General features: G+C 30.5%; 2 protein-coding genes across 4 annotated transcripts in view; both read left to right on the forward strand.

Annotated features, from left to right (window-relative positions):
- The window catches only part of LOC130892378 (polyadenylate-binding protein 1-like), a 52,065-nt gene extending 37,687 nt beyond the window's left edge, over positions 1–14,378 (forward strand). Inside the window, exons 1-4 of one of the 3 annotated variants that reach the window (XM_057797784.1) lie at positions 1,865–1,974; positions 2,034–2,095; positions 10,453–10,965; positions 13,624–14,378. In XM_057797784.1, coding sequence (XP_057653767.1) covers positions 1,967–1,974; positions 2,034–2,095; positions 10,453–10,965; positions 13,624–14,174 — 1,134 coding nt within the window. In that variant the 5' untranslated portion in view covers positions 1,865–1,966 and the 3' untranslated portion in view covers positions 14,175–14,378. Of the gene's footprint in view, positions 1–1,530; positions 1,975–2,033; positions 2,096–9,689; positions 9,891–10,452; positions 10,966–13,623 lie in introns of those variants that run through there. The other 2 variants (XM_057797791.1, XM_057797799.1) reach the window with 2 other exon arrangements.
- A 5,878-nt stretch (positions 14,379–20,256) lies between these two features.
- LOC130892335 (protein D3-like) lies at positions 20,257–24,560 on the forward strand. The gene is made up of 4 exons (XM_057797720.1): positions 20,257–20,403; positions 22,074–22,197; positions 23,540–23,747; positions 24,111–24,560. Exons 1-4 carry the CDS (start codon positions 20,344–20,346, stop codon positions 24,247–24,249), a joined length of 531 nt encoding a protein of 176 aa, XP_057653703.1. The 5' UTR covers positions 20,257–20,343; the 3' UTR covers positions 24,250–24,560.
- The last annotated feature ends 1,380 nt before the right edge of the window (positions 24,561–25,940 follow it).

Genomic DNA, 25,940 nt, shown 5'->3' on the forward strand with positions numbered 1-25,940 from the left:
TTCTAGATATAAAACTACAGTAGAATTACTTCATATTCACGTTAACATTTTCATTGGAAAGTCTCTTTCACGTCAGACCATCGTAAACATTCATGACGTTGAAATTTCAATAATATATATGAAACTATTATGTTCTGGAGAGAGCTCTCATGTTTTCACAAAAATCGCTTGCATATATGAGGATTGAAGTGCTCTAATAATGATTCATCGATGTTAGTTGCAAGATTTGTGGTTGTGATTGGTGGTGAAAGATGGATTCAAAAATAGTAACTCCTTTACCAGGGGTTAATTGTTATCTAATGTTCAATATATTCCAAAATATCCAAAACAACATTTTTTTAGTGTAAAGAGAGCAATTAAAAAGATGTGCAAGGAAACAAATTAACGAATTAACAAAGTTCGAATATGGGGTCCTAAGAGCTCTTTTTTCCATCTTCATATCCCTTTAATGTGTTTTCCAGGACGAATTTGTTCTCAAAGCCGACTTTTAACAGAAAGTATTTAAAAAGTAGATATACGCTACTCTTGAAGTGCCTCTACAACTGGAGTGTACTTGTTTTTTTAATCTTCAAAGTTTCTTTTCGCATTGTGTTTGCCTACGAAATTACCTCATTAGTCCCCGAGCCGTAAATAAAAATGTAGAAAATAAATTCCAAGTGCAATCCTCGTAATCTCTAAGATCTTTTAAATGTGCGCTTGGGTAAATACTTACGCACACGTTTGGTTTCAGACCCGCAACTTACCACTTGAAATTTACTATCCTAATTCACCTCGCTTCTTTGCTTCCTTTTTTAGACCAGGTGCGGAATTTCCGATTTTTCCTCCGATTTTTATGTACAGGTATGTAATCTTTGGAGTTGTAAAATTTTCTTTTGGGCATATATATAGAGAATGTGTCATATATAATATCTGTTTCCAATATTTGCTTTGGTTTTTAAATAATCATAAAGAAGCCTTAATATTCGAAGTATAACCTATAATATTCTATGGTTTTAACCTAATTCCCAGCAAGCTATTTGAGACTTTGGTGAAACCATCCTTTGTACTTTTCCAACATCTCCTTTATATTCAATTTTTTGACTGTCGCAAGAATATCGTCATAGATCTAAACAAATAGTCATCTGATGGTAAAAGTTTTGTACGCTGAGTATGGTAGAAAATTAATATCACCAAGCTTTTCGATGTTATTCCACGTAACTCACGTAGGATCTGGTCTACCTTTGTCTTATTGTAAGAGTGCCAGCTTTCGGTTAACCAAACCTGGGTATTTCTCCTATAAAACTTCATACATTTGCATTAGCTGTCCACTAACCTCGGCATTGATACCTTGACCTCTGAAATGATTTCTAAATATACTAAACTTTCTTAATTTCACAAGTCGCACAACAAGACTTTTCGCGCGAATCTATCTCTCTGCGCTACGAATTCTAGTGATTGTCCTCTAAATAAGCACCGATTTTCCAAGTTTGGATCAATCCATTCTTCATCGCAATTAAAAATGCGTTTAATTAAAAGATCATCTTTTGGCAGGGCAAGGAGCTGGTTACATATCCGACGACGTTTCTCTTGAATCTCAGTTTGATTGAAATTGAAATTTTTGTTCAATGAAATCAACTGACGTGAAGACACATCTATCCTACTACGAGCCGAAGAGTTTCCTGTCCACCGAATTACAGTAGCTATGACAAAGAGCTACTCTTCTACTGTGTTTTTCTCTTCATCGTCTTAGTGGAAGTACTTTTTTTTGAAATTTATTTTTAACACATCAAATATATATGAGTTACAGGGCTGTAGGGTAGATGCTCAAGCTGTTTCCACTTGAATTCAGCCAGTAATTTTTGTTCAAACCTGGAGATGTATGGAAGCACGTGAAGCAGAATCATTCCATCCGTGAGCCCAGGCCGTTTGATTTTGATAGACTTTGCATTTGATAGACTGCGCATGCACACTACTCTCAATTAATGATATGCCAAGGTAATTTCTTCCAAATTGCTTCGTAATGAAGTAGAAAAAAAATTAGTTATGAATGTCAGTTATGATTTTCAGCAAGTTCAAAACAGCAAGAGGTTGGATAGGAAATTTGGCATCATTCTAGGTAAAAGTTTATTACAAATATGATCTGTGTAGATTATGTAATATGCAATAATGGAGCAAAAGCACATCTTAAAATGCCTTTTTATATTATATCTTCACTTTCCATACGACATATGACTTGACAATATAAAGAAAATTGGTGAATTTAGAAAAATTATTACTTGTCTATCGAAGTCGAATTACTAGGTCTTATAATATTTATAACATTTTTCCTATTTGGTCTATCACCATTTACAGTGGACGTGTTCTGTGATTGTAGGCAAAAACTTATCCAATCACATGATATGAAAATCTTAAAATTTTTCTTCCAAAGTTGTTTTTTAATAACTTTATCATCTGTATTCAAGTGTTCTATCACATTGATAGGCAAAATTTTACTCATCCAAAGCTCTGGCATTTTGAGTATTCAGAACGGTTGTAGCATTTACAGTTAATTTAGAAAGTTGATTTATTCAGTTAGATATACGTTATGAAAATTATTTGGATTAATCTCTATTATAAAAAGTAATAGCAAGGCTTTTACAACGCATAAAAATTATAAATCATTTCGGTTACCGCTAAAACACGGATCAACGCAATTTAAGTATTCAGTTTTTCAGCTTGGGGCTATATTACTATCTAAGTTATGACTATATATAATTTTTATGTAAATACTAAAATTGGTTGGAATTGATATTTTGAATTCTAGTATCGTGTAGCAGTGTAGCAATTGATGTCGGCTCTGAATTATTTGGACATTTTGGGTCTCAAAGTCTGGTGCTTTTTTGGTCGGTTTGGATTGGTTCCATGATTGACAGTTGGTTTATTGTACAGAAGAAGCCGTTTATATACTAGTCTTACGAACGAAAAATATTCCGCTCCGGTTAATCATTTAACGAGAAATTAACGTTCGATATATATATATATATATATATATATATATATATATATATATATATATATATATATATATATATATATATATCCAAATTTCAGCTAAAATCCCAGGAGAAATTCCAGGAGAATAGGCATGCGTGGCACGCCATCAGCCAACTGCCTATTGTCCTGGGATATTAGCTAAAATCCCAACTTTTTTATTGACCTACGATATATAAATGCATCTAAATGGTCTTGATTTTATGATTTTAGATCTGAGAGAGACAGAAAATTTTAAGACCAAGACATTTGTCACTAGTTATTGAAAAGAAAAATCGAGAAAATATTTTATAAGCTATAATAAAACATGAATGAAAAGTAAATTATGTTAATCAAATATCAAAATCTTATTCTCATTTTTTAAACTTACTAAAATTGCGAAAAATTTTTGCAGCAGCCCTGTTTTATAAAAAATATAGATTTTAGATACCCTCTTAGGAAAAAATTTGGAGGCGTTGGGTTTGCTAGAAAATCGAATAAAAAGTAATGTGGTTGAAAGTGAATTTCCAATCTAGTTTTTATTATGGGGTTTATTATATTTTTACTTTCTTTCGATACTATTTATTAATTTATAACTTCTCCTAAATTTTCCTGCCCCAGGAGCGATAATTTTGTTTGTCAACATGCCCATTGAGAAAATTTGTACACTAGATTAATGGATTTTTTTACAAATTTCAAACTTTTCTACTGTTTGATGAAATAGTGATCGAGACAGATTATTCCAATCAAAAAAAGTTATTTCTCAAAATATTTATTTAGCCACAATGTTGGAAATTCTCTAGTAATATTATTTAATTTTAAGCCACAGGAAGCTTATCCAACCTACACCGCGAATTACTTTCAGAGAATGTTTAATAACGTACCTATCTAATTAGAAATTCCACATCTTCAATAAATGAAGATTATCTGAGACACGGGATTCAGTAAAGAAGTATTCTGTTTTTGAGTTAATAAGGAAATTACAGAGGAAAATATGAACAAAATATCAAGGGTTTTTGGCAACACAAAAAATATTGATTTTGAAAAAATTAGTACAAACTGATTATGAATTATTTGGCTAGAATGATTGATATAAAAAGTATGCCAGTTATCAAGATGGAATTTTGGATAATGTTAAAATTATACAGAAACAAGTGATTCAATAGAAACTGTATATATTTGTTTACTTGACTATTTATGATTTTAGCCACCTTATTATGATTTTAAATGATTATTCTCAAGTCAAGAGTTACAGTTCCATTCCAAACATATATCTCGATTGTATATTGCTTTATCAGTTTAAGGTTCCTACATTAGCGGCATTAGGTATTTTAAACAAGACTTGACAAAAAGTCATGTACAGTCACATTGAACAACGGTAAGATTTTGTCGAAATAATTTGATGCAGTACTTTCTTCTCTTTTCTATGTGAGGTGTCAGAGTGATACAATTGGCTGATTAAATCTTTCTATGAACTGTGTTTTGTTTTTGGATTTTCACATATCCATATAAAATAATATGCGACGTTACAAAAATAATTATTCAAATTTAGACTAATTTCATTGTTGTACTTTTCTCTTATTTTTGTTATGACTTTATTGAATATAGCTGCAAATGTTATTTAAACCAAATGACAAATCAAATTTGACGAATCTCGAGGGAGAAACAGAAATAAAAGATAAGGTGCCTGCCAGTCATCCGAACTGCAAAGCTTCTCTATTGTTGAATATCGTTTCCATATATCGACCTTATTTGTAATTCTAAGAGACTGTGTTGTCCATGAGCATGTACCAACACATTGATATTCTGCTTGATGTCTTTTATGTATAGAAAGATATGTGTTTTATTTGTCTTTTTTTTCCACAGAATTCTTTTAGTCAATAATTTCGAACAAATCCCAATGAAATGAAAATTAGAAAGAGTTTATTAATACAATTAACTAACATTTTATACATGATCAAAGTAAGGGAAGAGAAGAATTTTTCCAAAATAATCCATTATTTTATTTCCAACACTTTCAAATCCTACTTGTGGCGTCCATAATTTGTAAATATAGTAGTCTGAGAATTACATAGCAGGTCATGATTGACGTTCTCCTACTGGTGTTTGCGGAATATACGGATTGTTTGGTTACATATCGATATATCACATTTTTAGGATAGTTGAAATATTATTCAATATAACTAAAGAATAAAAAACTGGCTTTTAATTTGGTAACTAAAAAATATATTTTCATACTCTTTTCTAGAAGATATTTGTTATTATCAAATTCATTATTATCTAGAAATTAATAGTTAGTAAACATAACACGATTATAAGCTCTCAAGTTATCACATACCGTCTAAATTATATCCTGATATTAGCCTAAACTGGACAGTTTAAACAAGAGGTATTGAACCTCACGTATTTTATTCCAAGAAATAAATAATACCGACAGACTGATCTATTGTATTATAATCCATAATGCATCAGAATAGCAATGAAATGATGAACTTTAATAGAAAGATTAATCAAAAACAAATGAAGAAACTTCCAGTTTCTTGGTTTTCCATTAAATTTAATTCATAATAAAATACGTCTTTATTCAGGATATATATTTCTGATATATGTACTGCTACTTCTAATCCACCAATTTCTAGAAAATAGTTGTTTGAAATCAATATTTATTTTGGCAGAACAGATTATGTGTTTTGTTGTATCTTATACCAGTTTTAACATTCAAAAGCTATCCTCATGTGTAGCAGTCTACAATGAATTGCATTGAATGATTAGAATTATAAGTACACCGCAATTATATTATACTATAGTCTTAATTTTGGTATGTAAATTTGGAAAGCCCACATATCCCTACATCTGCATCAAACCATATTAATGTAACACAAAACATACGGGAGATATCAATTAGTTTGATGAACAGTACATTTTCCAATTCAATTTTTTATAGATGTCCTGAAGATTGCAATATTTCAGAAATGAAGAATTGAGTCCTTTACTTTGATGTATGTGTATGTGTGTATTCAATTTTCCGAATTGTCATTACAAATTCTCTGCTATTTAAACTGTCAATGTTTAAGTCGAACTTAAATGACTTGCACAAAGATATCTATAGAAAGATAAAATTCTATTCGATTATTTGAAATTACATTTGCAATACAATTCGTTTACTCGACTGTAAAATATGAATATTCATAAATTATTGCTTTTTCATTTCGATTTTTAAAAGTAATTTTCTTATACTTTATGTTCTATAAACATTTTTTATGTCTGTAAAATTGATTAGAAACTATTTTCACATTATTCGAATTTTTCTTTATATAATTCTCTAAGTTGAATCTATATGTTATTGTAGTTTATGACTTCTCTTCATATATTTAAATTTATATTAGATCGAGTGTTGTCGCAGTTCAATTATTAAAGATATTAATAAGATTAGTTTTAGACAAAGTGAATCATACTTTCTTACTTTTATGAACTTATTTGAGTTGAATATCAATGACATAAGAATGTTTGATGAAGGTTGCTTATGTGTTCAAATTTCATTTAAGAACCACAAATATCTAATTAAATGGATGTTGGTACGCGTATATGAAAAGAAATTGTTTGCTTGAATATTTTTTTAGGAAATTTACCAATTTACTGAAATTATTTCATTTGAAGACGAATGAGTTCATCAGAAAAAGGTTGAATATTATATATTATTATGGGTAAATGAATTGTATTGTTCAGTTCACTTGTTCATTATAAATTTGGAAAAACTGATTTAAAATTTATGACTTGAATGACAGAAAATTGGAATATGAAATATATTCAAGTTTCCAGATATATTGACAATATATACCATTTAGAATTTTTTCTTATTTTCTATTCCCTCGCACATCAATCAATATCACTAAGCGATTTACAGTTTGAGAAGAGTGTTGTAGTTTGATTGATGAAATCTCTTGGTTTGAAGGAGATTTTACTTTCAGTTTAATCTATACTAAAATTGTCTCACGCTCAGAAATATTATATTCCAAAATTACTAGAGCAAATGATGTTTATGGGCTTTCTTGTTGACTTCTTTGTAATTTGTAATTTGAGAGAGATTTATCTTTGACCTTGTATGAAGACTACAACCTGAATTTCGTTTTGGTAAGTATCCAATGGGTCTTTTACGTAGGAGCTGTTTGTAATTTTGGGCATTCTAAAAACTTGCTTAATCCATATTCCCCTCATTATTTCGTTATCCATCTAATTACATCGCATATGAGTTAGTATGTATCTTCTTATCATTCTTAGGGTTTATATTTCAGTTGTACTTTCTTGGCATGTAGTATTTGTTTTCCAGGATATTTAAGATGTCCTGATATCGTGGAGGCTATATTGGTTTATTTTTTCACTTCATTCTCCAGGAAATAAGCATATTTATTTTTAGTGCCTATCTGCTAGAACCTTATAATATTCCTCTGACGTCGAATTCGCAATAAGCACTGCGTCTTCGGAAAGCATAGTGTTTACTATTTTTTATCCATAATTATGATAAATAAAATAAAGCTAAGCTTTCCACCTTAACGAATTCTTATTCTCTTATTCTAAGTCATTGTGTATTTTGCTTCCTGGGGTGGAGAGAAAAGCTCCCCAACCCACTATGTCAACCAGTGCTGGCAGGAGTGTGCAGGTCGCATTCACTAAAACCTACTTCACTTGTGTATCTGTGGACACGTAATCCCCCGCGGAAACCGCCGTCAGGCATTACTTCGCGAGTGAAGTATTAGCTGATCTGCTGTTTATTCTCCATTACTTCCCTGCATTTGGTTGATTGGAGGTTCAGGATGACAAGTTGGGCTCTTCTTGTTTTTCGTTGTCGTCTGTTGGGTACAAGCCAATCTCCTACGTTCCTCTGCATCAGTGTTGGGAGTTTGCTTTAAAAGTAAATGTGTACTTGTGTTGTCGTACATAATTCATTTCACAACAAGGAAATTTGATAGTTATTGGATGGGATATGAATTATCAAGGTACGCAAATAATCGTCAGAAAGATAAAAGCACCGAAATTTTAGTAAGTGTGAACATCGCCTTTCGTTCAAATTTTCCTTCGCTTTAGCAATGTTGAGTTCGATTGATCAAAGGAGACCGCAAACAAATTAAATAACAGTGATATCCAAACTCCGTGTGTCTTGGATAAGAATAATTTTTAGGTTATGAACCGTTGGGAAGTTTCTATACCTAACATAATTTATATTGTTCACTATCTGGCGGTCTGAAGCATAAAAATAGTTTCAACAACTCATCAAGCCATCTTTCTATCTGTCAAATAGCCTTGATTTCAGTTATCGTTTTTCGTAAATTCAAGTTAAACGAACACAACGTAATTATATATCACTCTAGAAGCTGTTTTTGAATATGTCGTTTCATGGTATATCGTGTTGAATTGTGAAGTAACAATAATCTGAAAGTTGTGAACTGTAAATATTAAACTGTGGTACTTCAAGAACAAATCAATCTTTTTTCAATGAATATACAATTAGATAGATGTTTTATTCAATATTCTAATCATTTCTTATTATATTTACAATTTACAAATAAAATTATGAAATTACAAGAAAGGAGGAAACAATAACAGTGATTTCGTATTATTCATAAACTACTTATTAACCTCTATTATATAATTATTTTAGCATTACTGTTAACTGTTTATAACCAAGGGGATAACTCTAACATATGCAAGTGGGTTAATTCCCTGTTTTATTTATTTTTTTCAGCGTTCAGTTGTAATATTATCTATCATATTTCTTATCTTTTACATTTAACATGTAAAGCAGTATTATATGTTCCACGGCTTTAGCCATAATATCATAAACATTTTCTTTTTCAATACTACTAAGGTATCTAAAAAATCAGCTTTGCTGAATGTCTAGTCCCAATAAATGTCACGAATTGAAAAATATACATGGATCCAAACTTCTTTCGATCCATATTGCGATGCGTTATACACGATTTGATGTCTGAAAAGAATATCCCCGACCTTAATTTCTAATATCCATGTATCATACAGATATATTATAGATTTATTTCACATCTATATTTTTGTATGTCCAAAAAATAACTATGTCGCCATATCTATAGACTCTACAGTTTTTAACCCTTATCTGCAGGAATATTTATTTATACAGATTTATACATTGAATATTAGTTTCAGTGTCTAGGTACATATAATATTTATCTTTTCTCGAATAAAATGGTTTTTAAATTTGTTTGCACATTTAATTATATTAGCATTCAATATTTTTGGATATCTATATTGGTATTTTTGTTAATTGACGGATGTCGTCAACTGCTGCAATTGCGCCAACGTCAAATGTTCCGCAAATATTTTTTATAATAAATTTTGGTCCAGAAATCGACTGCCTTCTTTTAGCCAAGTAGGAGACATTTTTATATTACTTAGTTGATAACTGAAATAAATATTTATATCAAAGACTACAGTAATAATATAGAATTAAAGATTTTTAAAAATCAATTGACCTTTTCTGGAAAGATTTCTAGTAATGATTTGATTTAATACTGTAATTATTATTTTGCAGCGATAATTTCCATTATATATTATATACTTGGATCGACCTTTCAAATTTATACGGAAAAACGTATTCTTTGACATATCTATCTAAAGTGACAACAACTAGAACAAACTATCGATTTGTCATTAATTCTAGTCATTCAGTTTAGACATCAAGAGTATTTTTAAACTAATGGTTGTACCTTTTTAAATGGTCAACTGCCTCCTGTTGAGATTTCAGAGCTTCATTCTACCCCACTTTTTCTATAAAGTAGGGTGGAGCAAGTACTATTAAGTAAAGTCGTTCCAACAGAAGGTCTATATATATTTGTGCGTAAATTTATAATATTTTGCAAATATGGCTACAGGTATTAGTACAGTATTATTTATATTCTAATTGAATCTATCTTTCAATAAAAGGTTCTTTGATAAATTCATTATTTATGTTTAAAATATGGAACTGTTTTCATGGATGTATACATCTAAAGTATATTTTGAATTTCAATATCAATTAATATCATATAATTTTAAAATATAATATTTTTTGATATATTAAACGATTTAATTATCGACTGAAATCACGCAATACGTAAATTGTAACAATATTACTTCAATATACATCTGTATGTTAAAACAATCCAAACAATATTAATATTCAATCTACATTTCAAAGTTCAGTTGATCTTTTTAATTTCACTACTTTTTGGATAATTTCGATTAATCCACTTATTTAAGTATTTGATTTGTTGCCAACTACGTATAATTCTCATTTACTTTCTCATTACTATCCTTTTTCCGTTGCCTTTCATCAAACATGGGTGCGTTATAGAGCTTTGTAACACAATACAACTCTTCACAGTTATCCAATATTTTTCACAAAACTTCTCTAGAAAACGTTTGATTATTCATGAATCATATATCTTATTTCAGCCCTTCCCACAATTGGAGAGAATGAAATTTGTGAAACATTCAGTAGATCACCTGCAGTATATGTTGAGAATCTGGAGAAAAAGTTTGGTAGCCAAAATCTCTATGCTCTATTTAGCGATTATGGAATAATTACAGAATGTGCTATTTATACCAATAAGCGTGATGATTGTCCAGGCTATGGTATCGTACATTTTAAAGAAGTAGACGATGCTAAAAGATGTGTCGAAGCTTTAAATGGTAAGTTCGTAAGAAACCAACGTATATTCGTGAAACTATTTATCCCAGAAGAAAATCACAAGACTGGAAATGCAAATGAAAGATTTTTCACTAAATTACACATCGATAATTTGCCTATAAGTACTGATGAAGAGAAATTATACGAGATGTTTCAACTTTTTGGAGAGGTTGTTAGATGCAAAATAGTTAGAGATAACTATGGAGTTTCAAGAGGTTTTGGTTGTGTGGAATACCAATATCCAGAAGTAGCATTGGCAGCTATAGAGGGGATGAATGGTATGTATTTATATTGATTTTAGGATTAGTTCATATTGGATCGCACGATTCCTACAACTCTCCTAAATATAGTTTTTGCATACGTTGACGATTTAGTACAACTTGTTGGGATTATGGAATAATGGTTCGTTGAGTAACCATTCAAGTTTAAATACACCTGAAATAATTACATTGTGTCACATTTTAGATAATACTTTTTTGTTCATTTCTCCAATTTCCATCTAAAGCTTTTCCCTCTTTTAATTTGCTAATAAATACCTCCTCCCATGTATCTTTTTTTGACACGGAGAATATTTTTCTCCTATCCTCTTTGTCCAAAACACCTTTAAATATTAGGTACTTCTATATTGGTTCGAAAAGAATTTTTCCTTATGCTTATTTTGTGTGTTGATTGCTGAAATCTTTTTATTCAGTTTTGTAGATTATAGGAACTGAAATATTTAAGGAACTAGAAATTTCAATGAAAATTTTACACCTGTTATTTTAAGCCAATCAGATAAGCCAATCAGATGCCTTAATTTTAACAGATTAGTATAACAACAACTTTTTCCAAAATTTTATCGGTTGCGTAATCTAACTGCGAAACAAATAAGTGGTAATTTTCCTGGCGTGACAGCTGTCACATACGAATGTCATAATAGCAGAGGCATAAATTATTTTAATTAAAAATATTTAATTAAAAATTTCAACTATTTTTTAAAATCTATTTCTATTTCTTTTTCGTCAACGGTGAATGAAATAAGGAAACCAGTATTTTCTCGACTCTATTTATATGCTCCATAAAATGGAAGTAAAAATTCGATATTACTTTGTTCCTTTCAACACTGGATTTATGGTTGAAAATGGGAATGATTTCATGAAGAATACAACTCATACCTTTACACAATGCCCAAAATTGTTTCCAAATTGTTGATTTTGATTTTCTCGTATTGTACGGTATCAAGTTATCTACCTCAACATTCATTTTTTCCAAACTATCATTTTCAAAACACAATATTTTCTTCTAACAAATAAATTTTTAATACGCGCTTTCAAATATTGTCAAGAAAGCGTCAAACAATGTCATGTCTTAGCTACATGAATTTATTGAGTCATCAAACAACAAACTAAAAGAAATGCTTATTAATAGGACAGAAATGAAATTTTTATTTATTATTTTTAGTATAAGAGTTTCCTACCGAATCTCCTACGAGTTTGAATTAATCTCCGTGAATTATTTCTCGGTTGCAAATTTTGTACGAAAATTTTCCTCGACCTGGTCCTTTGGAAGTTTTCAAAAAATTTGCACATCAAAAAAACTTTCCGAAAAATTCAAGCACTAAGGCGATTATAAGTGAAAATTGACTCCTTCGTGGCTTTTGAGAAGACCTAATATTTAGCTGAAGATTATGATCGATTTCTTCAGAAAACTTCCTGTGAAAAAAGTCGATCAAGCTTCATTTCATTAGAATCAACCGTCACTCTTAACTTAGGCACTAGTCAACTAGCATAGAACAGCTGAATTTCGGTCCTTTCCCCTAGCCTATGTAAGGTTATGTTTGCTTACTGGATTCAATTGACGCGCCCAGCTGACCATATCTAGACTTCTTTAGTTGGTGAAAAAGCTAATGTCTATTCCAACTAACTCTGTTTTATGTTGTTCTTGCTCTATCACTACTCATTTTAGAAGTTCCGCTTAAGAATGTTAATTTATTAAAACTTGTAAATTAATAACGATCAGAAATATAAAAAGTTGAAGTCTTCATTCAATGTGGTTTCAGTGAATTGAGGAAGAAGATAAAATGGCGGGAGTAGAATAATAATAATAATAAAAATTGTTTGAACTATAATAATAATTATTATAGTTTAAACAATTTTTTGAGGAACTAATAAATTTGCTAGTTAAAATTGGGTAGGTAAATTTTATCTTCTTTTTACCATCAATAAGTTTGGTCAATATTTCTTTGAATAAAAACTAATATATATTTTCTGATCAGTTTATTGATTCATAAAATGAAGTTTCAGAAAAAGGCTGCACATAACATTCACAATTAAAGTAATTAAATCGATTCAGTGGTACTTATTTATTCATAAGTCTTTTGTATTGAATATTTTTGTTATCTACTTGTTAGTATATGACCATAATCTATAGTTCCTAACATATACAATATTGATAATATTAGTTATATTGCCTTAGTCAGCAAATTCCAAACAGTTTAGAATTATCGATTTGTATCACAGTTATTGGAATATGATTCGAAATAATATAAGTATTAATATCTATTGAATTTCCAGCAGCGCAAATGTATATTTACTTTTGATGAACATTAGCAGTCTTGTTCTGCCCATCTTGGTACTTAAAAGATTTTTGTCAAAATTTTCAAGTTAGTTCCGATGAATAGCTATTTAACTGTATCTCATCTTGGGATATATCTGAAATTCTGGAAGGTTATGCTTCAATATCCAGCATTTTATATATATATATTGCTGTTTTTCTTATAATATTCACCCCTTATTGTGAAACCGAGGACCACTAGTCTGAAACATTTTTTATTATAATAAGAAGGATCTTTGTCGATAATTTCTTGCAAAAAATTTGCAAATGGCTATTATAATGCCAAAAAAATATGTAATATTTTTTTCATCTATTTTGATGAAAGTGATCTTTATCTCTTTTAGGGATGTTAATGGAAAACAATCAACGTTTGTACGTAACACGATTCAAAAGTTTTGTAGAGAGGGAAGAGGAAAAGTTAGAAAGAATTCATAAACATAAACGCACCATATGCATAAGGAATTTGGATGTTGATATCACAAAAATCGAAATGGAAAGCGCATTCGCACAGTTTGGAGAAATAGTTGAAAGTAGAATTAAATTCTATCGTTATAGCAGAGTAGCGTTTGGTTTGGTTACCTACATAACACCAGATAACGCTCTCAAGGCTGTAAGCATGATGAACGGTAAAATTATTAAAAGTAACAAATTGATTGTTACTTCTTCTAAATTGATGGAAGACGGATGTGAATTCACTGAAGATGAGCCTCTTGTTGGTACCAGTTGTGGTGTAAATTCAGATAATCACAATTCTTCTATGATGCAGAATCGAAATCCACGTCTATCAGATGATTGTTCAAGACGAGGAACGTCTCGACGAGTTTCTCAGTCATCTAGAACACGCCAAACCATTTGGCCATCTCTTACTGCCAAATATGAAAAAACACAAAAATAAGTGAATTCAATTTAATTTTATCTATCATTAAATTCAATCTAGCATTGTTCAACTATACTAATTATCACTTATAATTCAAACAAATTATTCTTGAACCAGAAATTCATGTTATAGGTCAGACTTTTCAATCCTAATTATACATTGAGAATTGAAATTCTACTCAATTGTATCCAAAAAGATTTAATAAAATTTGACTTTCATCAATGTATGGATTTCAATTTTTAACAAGATAAAATAATCTTCTGTCTAAAATATGACGCTGAAATAGAATATTCATCTCAAGCTAGCTGACATTTAATTGGATTATGTATTTTTTATTTTATCTTGTTTTTGATCAGTAATTCTCTTTTAATGGAAGACAAATTCTTAACACACATCCTAGAAACTACTAGTTTTGGTGGACAAATTTGTACTAAAGAAGATTATGGAGAATATTTTCTAAGAAAGTCACCAAAAGTGAACCCGCTTAGTGATTTTTTACTGAAATCCATCAGCTTAGTGTGAAAATTATATTTTTGAATCTAAGTTTCACTTCAATTTTGCGACTAAATGGATTTCAAAAACTTGGTCTCGTTGGAAGAAGCATTTATTGGTCCATCAAATTCATTAGACCTATATGTGTCTAATACTCAGTGTAGTGGCTGAGCGCGTTTTATTGTATTACAAAAGTTCATTCAAATATTCAACCTCCAGTAGTTTTTCCAATAAATGTCAAAAGTGAAGTTAGTATTGTTTGAAGTATTTATACTTTTTCCTAAGTCAGAAGCGATGCTGTTCAAAGTCAGTGAGGTCAATTGCGCTTCCATTAATGACACTAGACTCTATACTGTCTTTTACGTAACTATTAGATACTATACCATACTACTTTCCGTTGGATTAGATAGATGGTCATGCAATCATTTGCAATAATGGTAGTGAACCTATATCAAAAATCATTTTTTAACCTTAACGTACTTTGCAATTTTGAATGGAGAGCCCATATAATCGATGCCTTGTACGGCTATTCTGAATGTGAGCAAGAACTACTCGTTCCACAGCAGCTTCTAATCCTCTACAAGGCCCAGATTTATCCATCTGTGGAGTATTACTCGCACATTTGGGGCCCGGCTTCCAAGTAGATCCTGAGGGTGCTCGACTCAAAATAGAAGAGAGCAATTTGGCTTGTAGGCGATCTAGAGTTGACCAGAAACTTAGAGCATACAAGAAAGGTTGCTTACCTGACTCTGTTTCACCGATACTACTACGGCAGATGCTCTTCCTAGCTGTCCAGCATAATCCCATTTAGAGCAGTATTCACAATACCTACTCGGCAGACAGACGTGGCCCACAAAACCGAGTTCGCCTGCAGACACCCAGAACATCAATTTATCGAAACTAGAAGAATCCTTTAGAAAATATCATAAGGTGTTTCTGAATAACTGGTTTTTACAATAATTATTCCATTTGATGTATTTTAGCTATGCCACTATACTTAAAAAAATGTGACTAATAATTCTTTTCAAAAATAATATTTACTGAGCCAAACTACAATTTAAGTATCTCGACAAGTTTTGTTCAGTACAAAGTGTTGAAATTATAGCTTAGACTGTACTTTACAACAGAGAATGGTTTTATATTATTTTAATTTACATGACCTGAACAAGTTATTTACAACGCCATCATCTCTTCTTATATAATTGTATAGGGTGGAGATGACATAATTCGTGTTTTACAGACTTAATATGTTCTAATTATACTATATCATACAATATTTTAATAAGGTACTTCCAAAAATATGATTATTAGTATTATCTTTACCGTTGACTAAAGTTAAGAGCAAAGAAACCCATATCACAAGTAGTTTATGTAATTATGTACTGTAATGAAAATTGGAGACAATTATTTGGAATGTTCTTTGCAGGGCTTAACATTATTTATATATATATATATATATATATATAAACTCAAATTTAATTTCATAGCTTCAAGGATCATCTAAATTTTTCTGCAAAAAAATAGGTAGCATGGTGAAATTTTTTTATAAAAGCATACTGTGAATAGCCCAAATGGCATAATGATTAGTGACACATACGTATTTTTTGCTAGATTAATGATAGTCTACATACAAGTTATGTATACGCTGTTATCAAGAGACACCTGCAAATCTGAGTAGAAATATAAAAAAACCATGCTTTAGTACCTACATTTTCAGAATTTAAATGTAACTATTATTTATTTGACTTTATTTTATATGACTTCCACAAATTTTATGAGTTATAAGACTACAAGATCTCATTAATATGAATTCAAATATTGATTTATGTAGTGAAAAGTTATTTAATCAAAGCAAGAAAATACCGTTTAAAGTTTAAAGAAAGTGATGAAAATGAATATTTGAATAGAAAAAATAACGTGGTAGTTAATACACTTGAAACTGCATTTTTACGACAACGATTTAATTGATCTTAATCAAGTTCTGCAAGAACAAGAAAACAATGATCAATCTTTACCGATTTTAGACAATGTAGATCTATTAGCAATGTTAGAGATATTTGACGCAAATCACCAAAACTTACAATATAAACGAAGAAATACTATTTCAGACGTGAAATTAAGACAATAGAAAACCCTGCATAAACATCATCAAAAAACGAAGACAATAGTTACAAGACTTCAGATACTATACACAGAGCAGTAGAGAATCCAATTTCAAACATCCTCTAAATAGTCATAGGTATTCCAATATCAGGAATACCTATGACTAGAGTAACCCGTAATATAATTTTCGAAAGCTCGAATATTAGATTATATGTAAAAATACCGAAGTTTAATACCGAATCTAATATAATGAGATTTACCGAATATTTGTAGTAACAACTCAAATCGTATTTAAAAATTCAGCGTTCAAATTCATTTATTGCACAAGTTTTAACTGACGTATAAACTACGGAAAAACAAAAATCGAATATAATGACACAAATCATGATATTGAAGATATTGAAAAATTAATTAATGATCGCGAAACTTCCTTAAAAAACAAATATGACAGAAATCCCCCTGTTTTAAAATTTAATTTAACGTCTACATCATCAAAACAGAAAATATTCATTTAGACGTCTTTACAAATCTTATATCACTATTATTAGATAATATAACAGGTGTAGCCGTAGTCGATAAACTACTCTATTTCATCTCTCATCATGGCCTATCTCAACAAATTACCACAGACCGTGGTACCGAATTCAAAAACTTTGAAGACTGTAAATTACACCATAGTCATTTAAATTTCACTACTGCGTAAAACAGTAACTCTAAATCCCCGATTGAGAGATTTCACTAGACTATTAGTGAAAATTCTACATGTTGAAAACAAAAATATGAAGCAGGATCAAATACTAAAAAATGTCTGACATTAGCTATAACGATCCTCCTGAAATTGGTAACAATGAACCCCCTGACTTTAGGTAGACTTAGTTTAAGCAAGATTAGGCAAGTAAATAGTATAGGTAAAGGTATTATAATAGTAGTAGTATAATAAGTAATAGTAGCAGCCTTCTAGCATATCATATCATAATTTATCGCGAACCATGTTAAGAAGAACACAATATCTTATCCATTCCTTAGAAGAAAAATAAACAATTCATTCCTAATGATAGAAACCGTAGAGGAGTAGCTATGTACTTAGTTGGTAAAATTGATAAATGGCTATTCGGTACTTTAGATGTAGATGTCGAAATTAAGTATTAGAGAGCATTATTGAGTTATTACAGAAAAATCAGAAAAATATAATTCACGAATTTAATTTACGAGCTTCATTGTACAAAAAACTGATGGAAAATTCTAATAAATCTATAAACATTATAAGCGAAAACCAAGAAACACAGAAATCTGGATAAAATACAAAAGATATTTGAGTTTTTAAGTTATCACCTCTCAAATAAATTTAGATAGTCGTACAACTATTAATTTAATTTTTGATTTAGAAAATGTTATAATATTTTCCAAATTAAATTCTCCACATAATTCTATAATCTCAAGTTCCAATATAGTTGGTATGATTAAATATTTGCACAATGTGCAACTACTGCCGACAAAATCCGATGTTTGAAGATAACTGCACCAAACAGCTTAGCAGAGGACAAAATCCCACACGCTGCCAGATGTAAATGTACGAGCATTAATCACTGAATAAATCACGACAAATGAGATTTTATTTTTATACCGAAAAAACCTCAACACATGTCTTCAAAATGCCGAAGCAATCGATACATTCTAGTTACATTTCCAATCTTAATCAAAATTCACGATTCTTACGAAATATGGACCAAGGGAAAGAACTACGTAATTAAAGTTATATTACACATAATTCAACCATTCACGGAAACTCCTTCAAGAAATCATCAAACACCAAATATTAAGAGAATTGACTTCAAGAAATTCCTCAAATTTCTAGAAACCAGAACCAGTTACCGAAATTCAGGACAGCCCGTATAATAAAAGTATCCTATGAGCGATCTTCGCTATAATTTTTGTATGTATTAAGAGAAAACAGAAGAAAAATCCCAGAAACTACAAAAAACCACTACGTTTTTCTCGAAATTTAAGACGGGAGGAGTTATGTCTACGCTGTTATCAAGAGATACCTGCAAATCTGCAATAAAATCAAAAATGTTCATTATTTTTGTACTATAAAATTAATTCAGTATTGTATTATTTCATTTTATTGCTTGACTTCAAACGTTGTAGTTTTACCTAATAAATCTAATTGAATTTTGCTCGTTATTCCTAATAATAAATATAAAAGTTACAATTAGTTTTCCAATACCTGCGTATATAATTTTTCTAAGCTCGCTCACACTTAATCACATTGCCTAGCAAATTGTTCCACCCAACAGGAGAAGATAAATAAATAATGATAATAGTGATATATCTTGAAATGCCAATATTACTTCATCAATAATTTGAAAATTTAAAAGTTAAGCAAGAGACAAAGCCTGGAGTAAAAATTACTGTTTAACATTTAGCAATAAAAGGCAGTCATTTAAAAATGTATTATCTACAAGCCATGAAACAAAAAAATCAAGCTTTTTCTAATTATTGGATTGAAAAATCGAATGAATTCCTATTAAGTCCTTATAATTGAATCGAGTTCAAGAATTATGCAAATTGCATGTTCACGGCAACAGAATATGGATTGAGCACCAAAGACTGCAGTCATTAAGGACCCATAGTTCATCTCAAGATTTATTAATGGGTGTGAAAAATAATTCAGATAAATACTATCGGAAAAGTAATGTACCAATCTTATTACATGATCAAGGGTATATGAGTGCGATCAACTGAAATAAACAAGTCGAAACTAGTCATGGAATATACACTAATCAAATGAGAGAACGGGAACAAAGCTAACAATTTGGCGAGAAACAGGATTACGACCTTGACATGTTTTTCAAGAGGTAGTCACTTGAAAGAAGAGTTGAAGTAAATATAAAATCTCAGTCGAGCATTTCAATGTTGGTTTATATAATGTATTTTCCTTTCCAGATTGTTTTGTGAAAAAGATACAGTAAATAAGTTGGAACAATAATCACTGTCACGTGAAATAACAATTCGTGAAGAAGATGGGAGCTCCGGAACTGTTTCTGTGGCTGTCTCAAAGTGCTATTCATTAATACGAAGATCAGTAGCGGTTTTTTCTTAACTCTAACAAAGCCTCGGTTCACATAAGCCTAAGATTTCCATTTTTTTCAATCTAACCTTTCTTTCGTCTTTGACATGAGACAACTCCCAAACTCAGAATAGGGTATTGTATGGGTATTGTATCGATATTATTATGAATTTGTGTACAGAAAAAATACTTTGCCACATATCAATTGAATCATCATGATTTTGTACTGTATTTGTGATTTTGTTTCATTTCTCTGAGACCTCTTGCATGAGTAAGAACCACTTCCAGCGTGTATCAATCACTCAACGAAGCATCTTCGTATTAATATCGTTCTATAGTTTGTTTCCAAATGTTTTATTGTTCCATTCCAGTTTCGTGTACGTGTAGTGGGATGTATTATCATATAAGGTATATATTAAATCCTGAGTAACTATTGTAATTCTAATTAAAGGTCAATGAATTCGACCTCAAGTTATTCCTACATCACTTTCATTATATGTCTTTAACATTATATTGATTACAATGGAAAAAGAAGATATTGTGCCCACCATTATTGATACAGTACCGGCGGAAATTCTTGAGGTAATTAGAAACTTAATTTTTATTATTACAATATTATTTTGAATTTGGATCAATTAATTTTTATCAAAATTTATATATAACTCAACGTTAATGATCAAACGAGCTCATTTTTAAAGAAGTATTTCTTATATACATGTTGTTTTATTGATCTTTGAATAATTTGAACTTAGGAAAGTCTTCCTGTACTATTCAATATCCTCTCAAGTATAGCGCCTTGTGGATAAATGTTTCTGTTTCTTATCAATAGAATCTTCAACTGTCTATCTACTAGTTTGAGTAGTCTTGTGGTATCTATCCAAGCAGAAATGTCCTGTGAGAGCTCCAATCGAAACTTTTTGAGTCCATATTTCTTTTGGTTATCAAATTCTCGGGTCTCTTCTAGTTGCAGATTCCAAGTAAAGTGCTAGCCCCACAATGTTACCCTAGTGTATCAATATTTTCGTATTTTTCAAAATTTCGTTATAAAGTGTATTCGTACTGATACTGAAAAACGGTTCCAGAAGGGAGTTTGGATCCTTTATTCTATTGATTCCTAATACCCACAATGGGGTAACTTTGTTATTGCTATTTAAGTTGTCAACTATAAACAAGTCTTGGCAAACCATTTGAGACTGATTGTAGAACAGCTCAGCGTCTTACTATTTGCTGGGCACATCTCCCAATTGCGTAAATTTGCTCTTAGAAAATGTTTGAAGTTTTTCTCAAACTTTCAATGTGTTTTCTTAAGTGCGTTTGATTGATTAAAATATATTATATCTATAATTCAACTCTTCTATTATTAGAAATTAAAATATCTCGAAAATATGGAAAAAAATTCTTTTATGGATAAAACCGCGATGAATATTGAATTGTATCTTCACTGGAAAACATAGCGTCCATCGAACTTTTTGTCGATTTCGGCAAAATGACTAGTATTTTCAAGGAGAGAGGCATAACAGCTGGCCGCATCGCATCGGAGCGTTGCAATAATCTCTCGTTCAAAGTTTCTAATTGGAACTGAAGACATCACCAGCTAGTACTGCTATTTGGTTCATGTAGTAAAACTCACTCCAACTAACGTCCTTTGGCACTATCCTTATTTCCAATTGCGTACTATCGGTTAGATAAAATCAAGCAATAGCCGCCGCTAATATATAAATTTAGTTTATCACTCATTTAGAGACGAAACATTTTTAGTGAATTATTTTGTAGTTTCACAATGAAACCATCACAAGGTTCTCAATTTGAGTTTTGGAAAATTCACTTAATTATCCTATTTAAATTAATTGGCATGGAATTTAACACAAAACTTACGGCAAATCAAAAACAAGTGTGATCGATACAATCGTCAGAAGGTGTCGAAGGATTTATCCTGCTATGGCTGACTAGAATCGTCTTAACTGAACCGAGCATGGCCACTGCAAAAATGCTGCTTATATTTCTGGATACCATTTTTAACAATTATTTGGATTTTTTAACAATACATCACTTTTAGACATATGTCGATTTCGGAAAAGATTTTATTATTCTATTTAGGACGTAATATGTAGATGATACTATAAATCACATGTACGATAATACGTGTCTTTTGTAAATTATCATTATTTATACCAATTGATTGATCGATGCTTTATATATCAAATTTGTTGAAGTTGAACTCACTTGACAAGTAATTACGAATATTGTTGCAGGTTACATTTCCCAATGGGCTGAAAGTTGAGTTAGGAAATGAGCTTACTCCTACTCAAGTGAAAGATGAACCCTACATAAAGTGGAATACTGACAGTTGTACTCTGTATACGGTAGTTATGATTGGTAAGTAATGTAATGTTGATGTTAGTTATTGGACTACTGAGAATTGTCTGAGTAATATGATAGTATTTATACAAATAACACTAGACATGCTTGTATTTAAAAACTGTATTTTGTATTTGGAAAATAAAAAATATAACATATCAATATTATAATTGACGGGAAAAAGATGTAGTTGACCAATTACTAGTATACGTGGGTGAAATTGTAATTTGATTTTTTTGAATAGTGTGCATGCCGACGTTTATCTATATCGGAGTGTCCTACTACATGACGTGGTATGTCTTGAATATCACGGAATAGTTAGTCATGCTTTAACAGTTTGTGATTTTTTATGTTTAGACATGTTTATCATCACATTTTCTTGAGAAGTATCCGTCAAAGATCAGAGGACCATCGAATTGTTTCAAAAATATTCGTGATGAGATTTTCAATCAATTCCATATGTACAAAGTAAACTTGCTTTGTGAGTTGTTAGATGATGATTTCGATAGACTTGAAAAGTTTACCGAAAAAATGATAAAAATATGTTACGAAGGAAACCTAAATTGGCTTGATTGCAGATACTGGTCATGTAACAATCCTTATTGGGTTAGAGAATCCGATATCTAAAGAATAGTATATTATCAGCTAAAACTATAGACGACAAAATAATTGGAGTTTTTCCATTTGAAGAAACTTAAATGATCTAGTGTATTTGAATATATTGGTAAACAATATTATACTTTTGCTCCATTATTTTCAAATCCAAGTTATTTCTAATTTTCTAAAGATTTCATTATTTGAAATTTTTGAAAAATGACAATGGTTCAAATCATAATTAACTGCAAATAACTTCACCTCATTAAGCGCATGATGTGAGATAATACATAAATATTGTTGTTTCTCATCATAATGCGTTATTCTCGCGATTACACTTTACGCCTTACACTATTTCCTCTGTCATTCAAAAATTATTGTATATGAAACTAGACCCATATTTCAAAATCAAAAGATGATATTACCACACAGATAAGAAGAATTGAGCAATCAGGATAATCATAAAATATATTTTAATCGTATGTCTTGTGGTATTGAAGACATTTTGAACTTATGCTGTGCCTAATTTGCTTACTAGTCAAATGTAGAGATACTTTCAACAAGACATATATAACTAACAATTTGACTGCAATATAATGCATGACTTTGAAAAAATTCTATAGCAGCAATTCCGTATAACTTTTACTAATTGTAGCGTTACATATTATTAAATCCTCAGTTTTCCGGGAATAATACTTCTCAACAAAGTTTCATGTTATATCATACATTGCATGAAAACTGCAGCAGTTTGTAATTTTTTTCTTAGATCCAGATGCACCTTCTCGTCAAAATCAATCATCTGGACAAGTACTACATTGGCTTGTAGGAAACGTAGGTGGAAATGATATTAAAAGCGGACAACTCATTGCAAAGTACATATCATCAGCACCTCGTGAGAAAACGGGTTTACATAGATACATATATCTTATTTATAAGCAACACGGATTTATCGATTACTCTGAATTAGAAATAAGGTAAATTTACAATATACGTTCAAAGATAGTGTCTGTAGCAGTATTTTAGAAATTAAGAAAGTGATAGGATCTGATATATGTTATTACTCGTATTACTCTTTTATTTTCCGTCATTATTCTGAATTATCGTGTATTTGGGTTATCAACTTTTTACCAAATCTGTTTGGTTTTCTTTCTCTGTCTTCACTTATGTCTTTTTTATTAAAAAAAAAAACTGCATTTATCACATCGTATGTAACATAGAAGGATTATTTAAAATTTTTACTAAATTCGGAGATCAAACAATTAGGCTTCATCGTATAATTCCTTCCGTTCATTTTGTTTCACATTTTTACTGTAATTTGAAATGCATTTTTTTTTCAGTTGCTTAAATCACCGATTGAAATGGAATGTAAGAAATTTTGCGAAGAAATACAATTTGGGGCAACCTATCGCTGGTAATTTCTATCAAGCCCAATACGATGAATACGTTCCAATAATACATAGTAGGATAAGAAAGTAACTTGGGAACTTGATATAAAATTCGTAACAGAAATTTCAAATTATACAATAATTATTAGAAGGTATAATATGTAAATCCAACTTGAAGGCTTTAAATTTCCAAAACCATTATTGTGGCTTAGCGTACCTGAATTAGTTACAAAGATTTATGTTAATAATAATAATGTAACCATTATACTGTTACCTACGGGATATGGAAGCTATAACTGAAATTATTGAAAAATATCTATGTATATTGCTCTGTTCTTCACTTTTTGATCTTCGACCACTGTTGGTGTAATATATATGCAATATATTTGCGTTTTAACTTTGTATTATTAATTTTCTACTATTGCACATTTCTATTTCCAATGGTCCTAAAGGTTTCAAAATAAATAGCTTCAACAAATGTATAGGAAATTAATTAATTCAGGCATGTTTGTATCCGGAGAAAATTCTATTTTATATTGTTATTGAACCTAGCCATTCAAGTAATGTGCACACTTTCTCATTCACAGCAATTAGTTGTCAACAAGTTAAAAAGACTGAACTTAAATAATATTATGGAGAATTCTTTCGAGGTACGAATTTTTTGAAATTTTCGTAAAGAATTCGCAAACGACAGATAATTTACAAAAATTAATTCAATCCTCTGGGAGATTCGAAACGAAAATTTCATACTTGAATAAAAAATAGAATTTTAACAAATTAATAAGCGTTTATTTTGGTTTGATGTTCGGTGACTTAATAAATTGAGGTCGATAAGACATGAAATTCTCTTTTGACTCTTACTTGACAAGTTTCAAAAACGTGACAAATTTTATTTGTAAGAAGAGAATGATACGTTTTTGGAAAGATAGTTTAGAAGACAAAAAAGTTGAGGTAGATAACTTGATACCATCCTATATGAGAAAATCAAAATCAACAATATGGAAACAGTTATGGCCATAATAAATAATTTATGCCTCTACTATTATGACAATTGCACTTTACAGGTGGCAATCTCAGGAAATGATCACTTATTTATTTTGCAGTAAACGTCCTCTACCAAAAATATTTTTGAGAAATGCAGGTTGTTGTTGTAGCAACTTGTCAGGCATCTGATTAGTTTCAAATGACAGGTATAGAACTTCATCCGTATATCGTAAAATGTACGTATATCGTTAATGTATTGCTATACATCATATTTTCTTTTGATGTGGTACGAATTTTGGACGGTATAGAAGAAGGTGTGAAACGTCTAGTTTCGTCAAATTTGTAAAAAGTAAGGCAGACATAGGATGAGCATGGTTTTGCTCTGTTATATGTGCCACGTCAATAAATAATGTGGAGCAGACTTTTTTCTTCTAGCAACTTTCTAATCACATTTGTAAATCGGTGAATTTGATCTATAGTAGAGTGGCTTTCTCTAAGCACCAGCTGATAAGATGGGATTAGATTATAGTCATAAGTTTTAGACTTTTAGCAGCAATTATTCCTATAGTTCCGAAAATACAGGGAGAAGACAAAGTGTGTAAGAGGAAATTTCCTGTGAGTGTTTACCTACATAATCAGTAATAAGATAACATCCAGGTGCTATTCTAGGATTCACATTCTCATTATTTCTTACGGAGATGTCAGCTCAATCTGCTTCTTGATGTTTTAAACTGATAACATAGCTGTTAGCATTTTTCTGTGCAATTGAATTGGAACGTCACGTCAGTTAATTTATCA

This window comes from Diorhabda carinulata, chromosome 1, assembly GCF_026250575.1.
Source record: "Diorhabda carinulata isolate Delta chromosome 1, icDioCari1.1, whole genome shotgun sequence".
NCBI lineage: Eukaryota > Metazoa > Arthropoda > Insecta > Coleoptera > Chrysomelidae > Diorhabda > Diorhabda carinulata.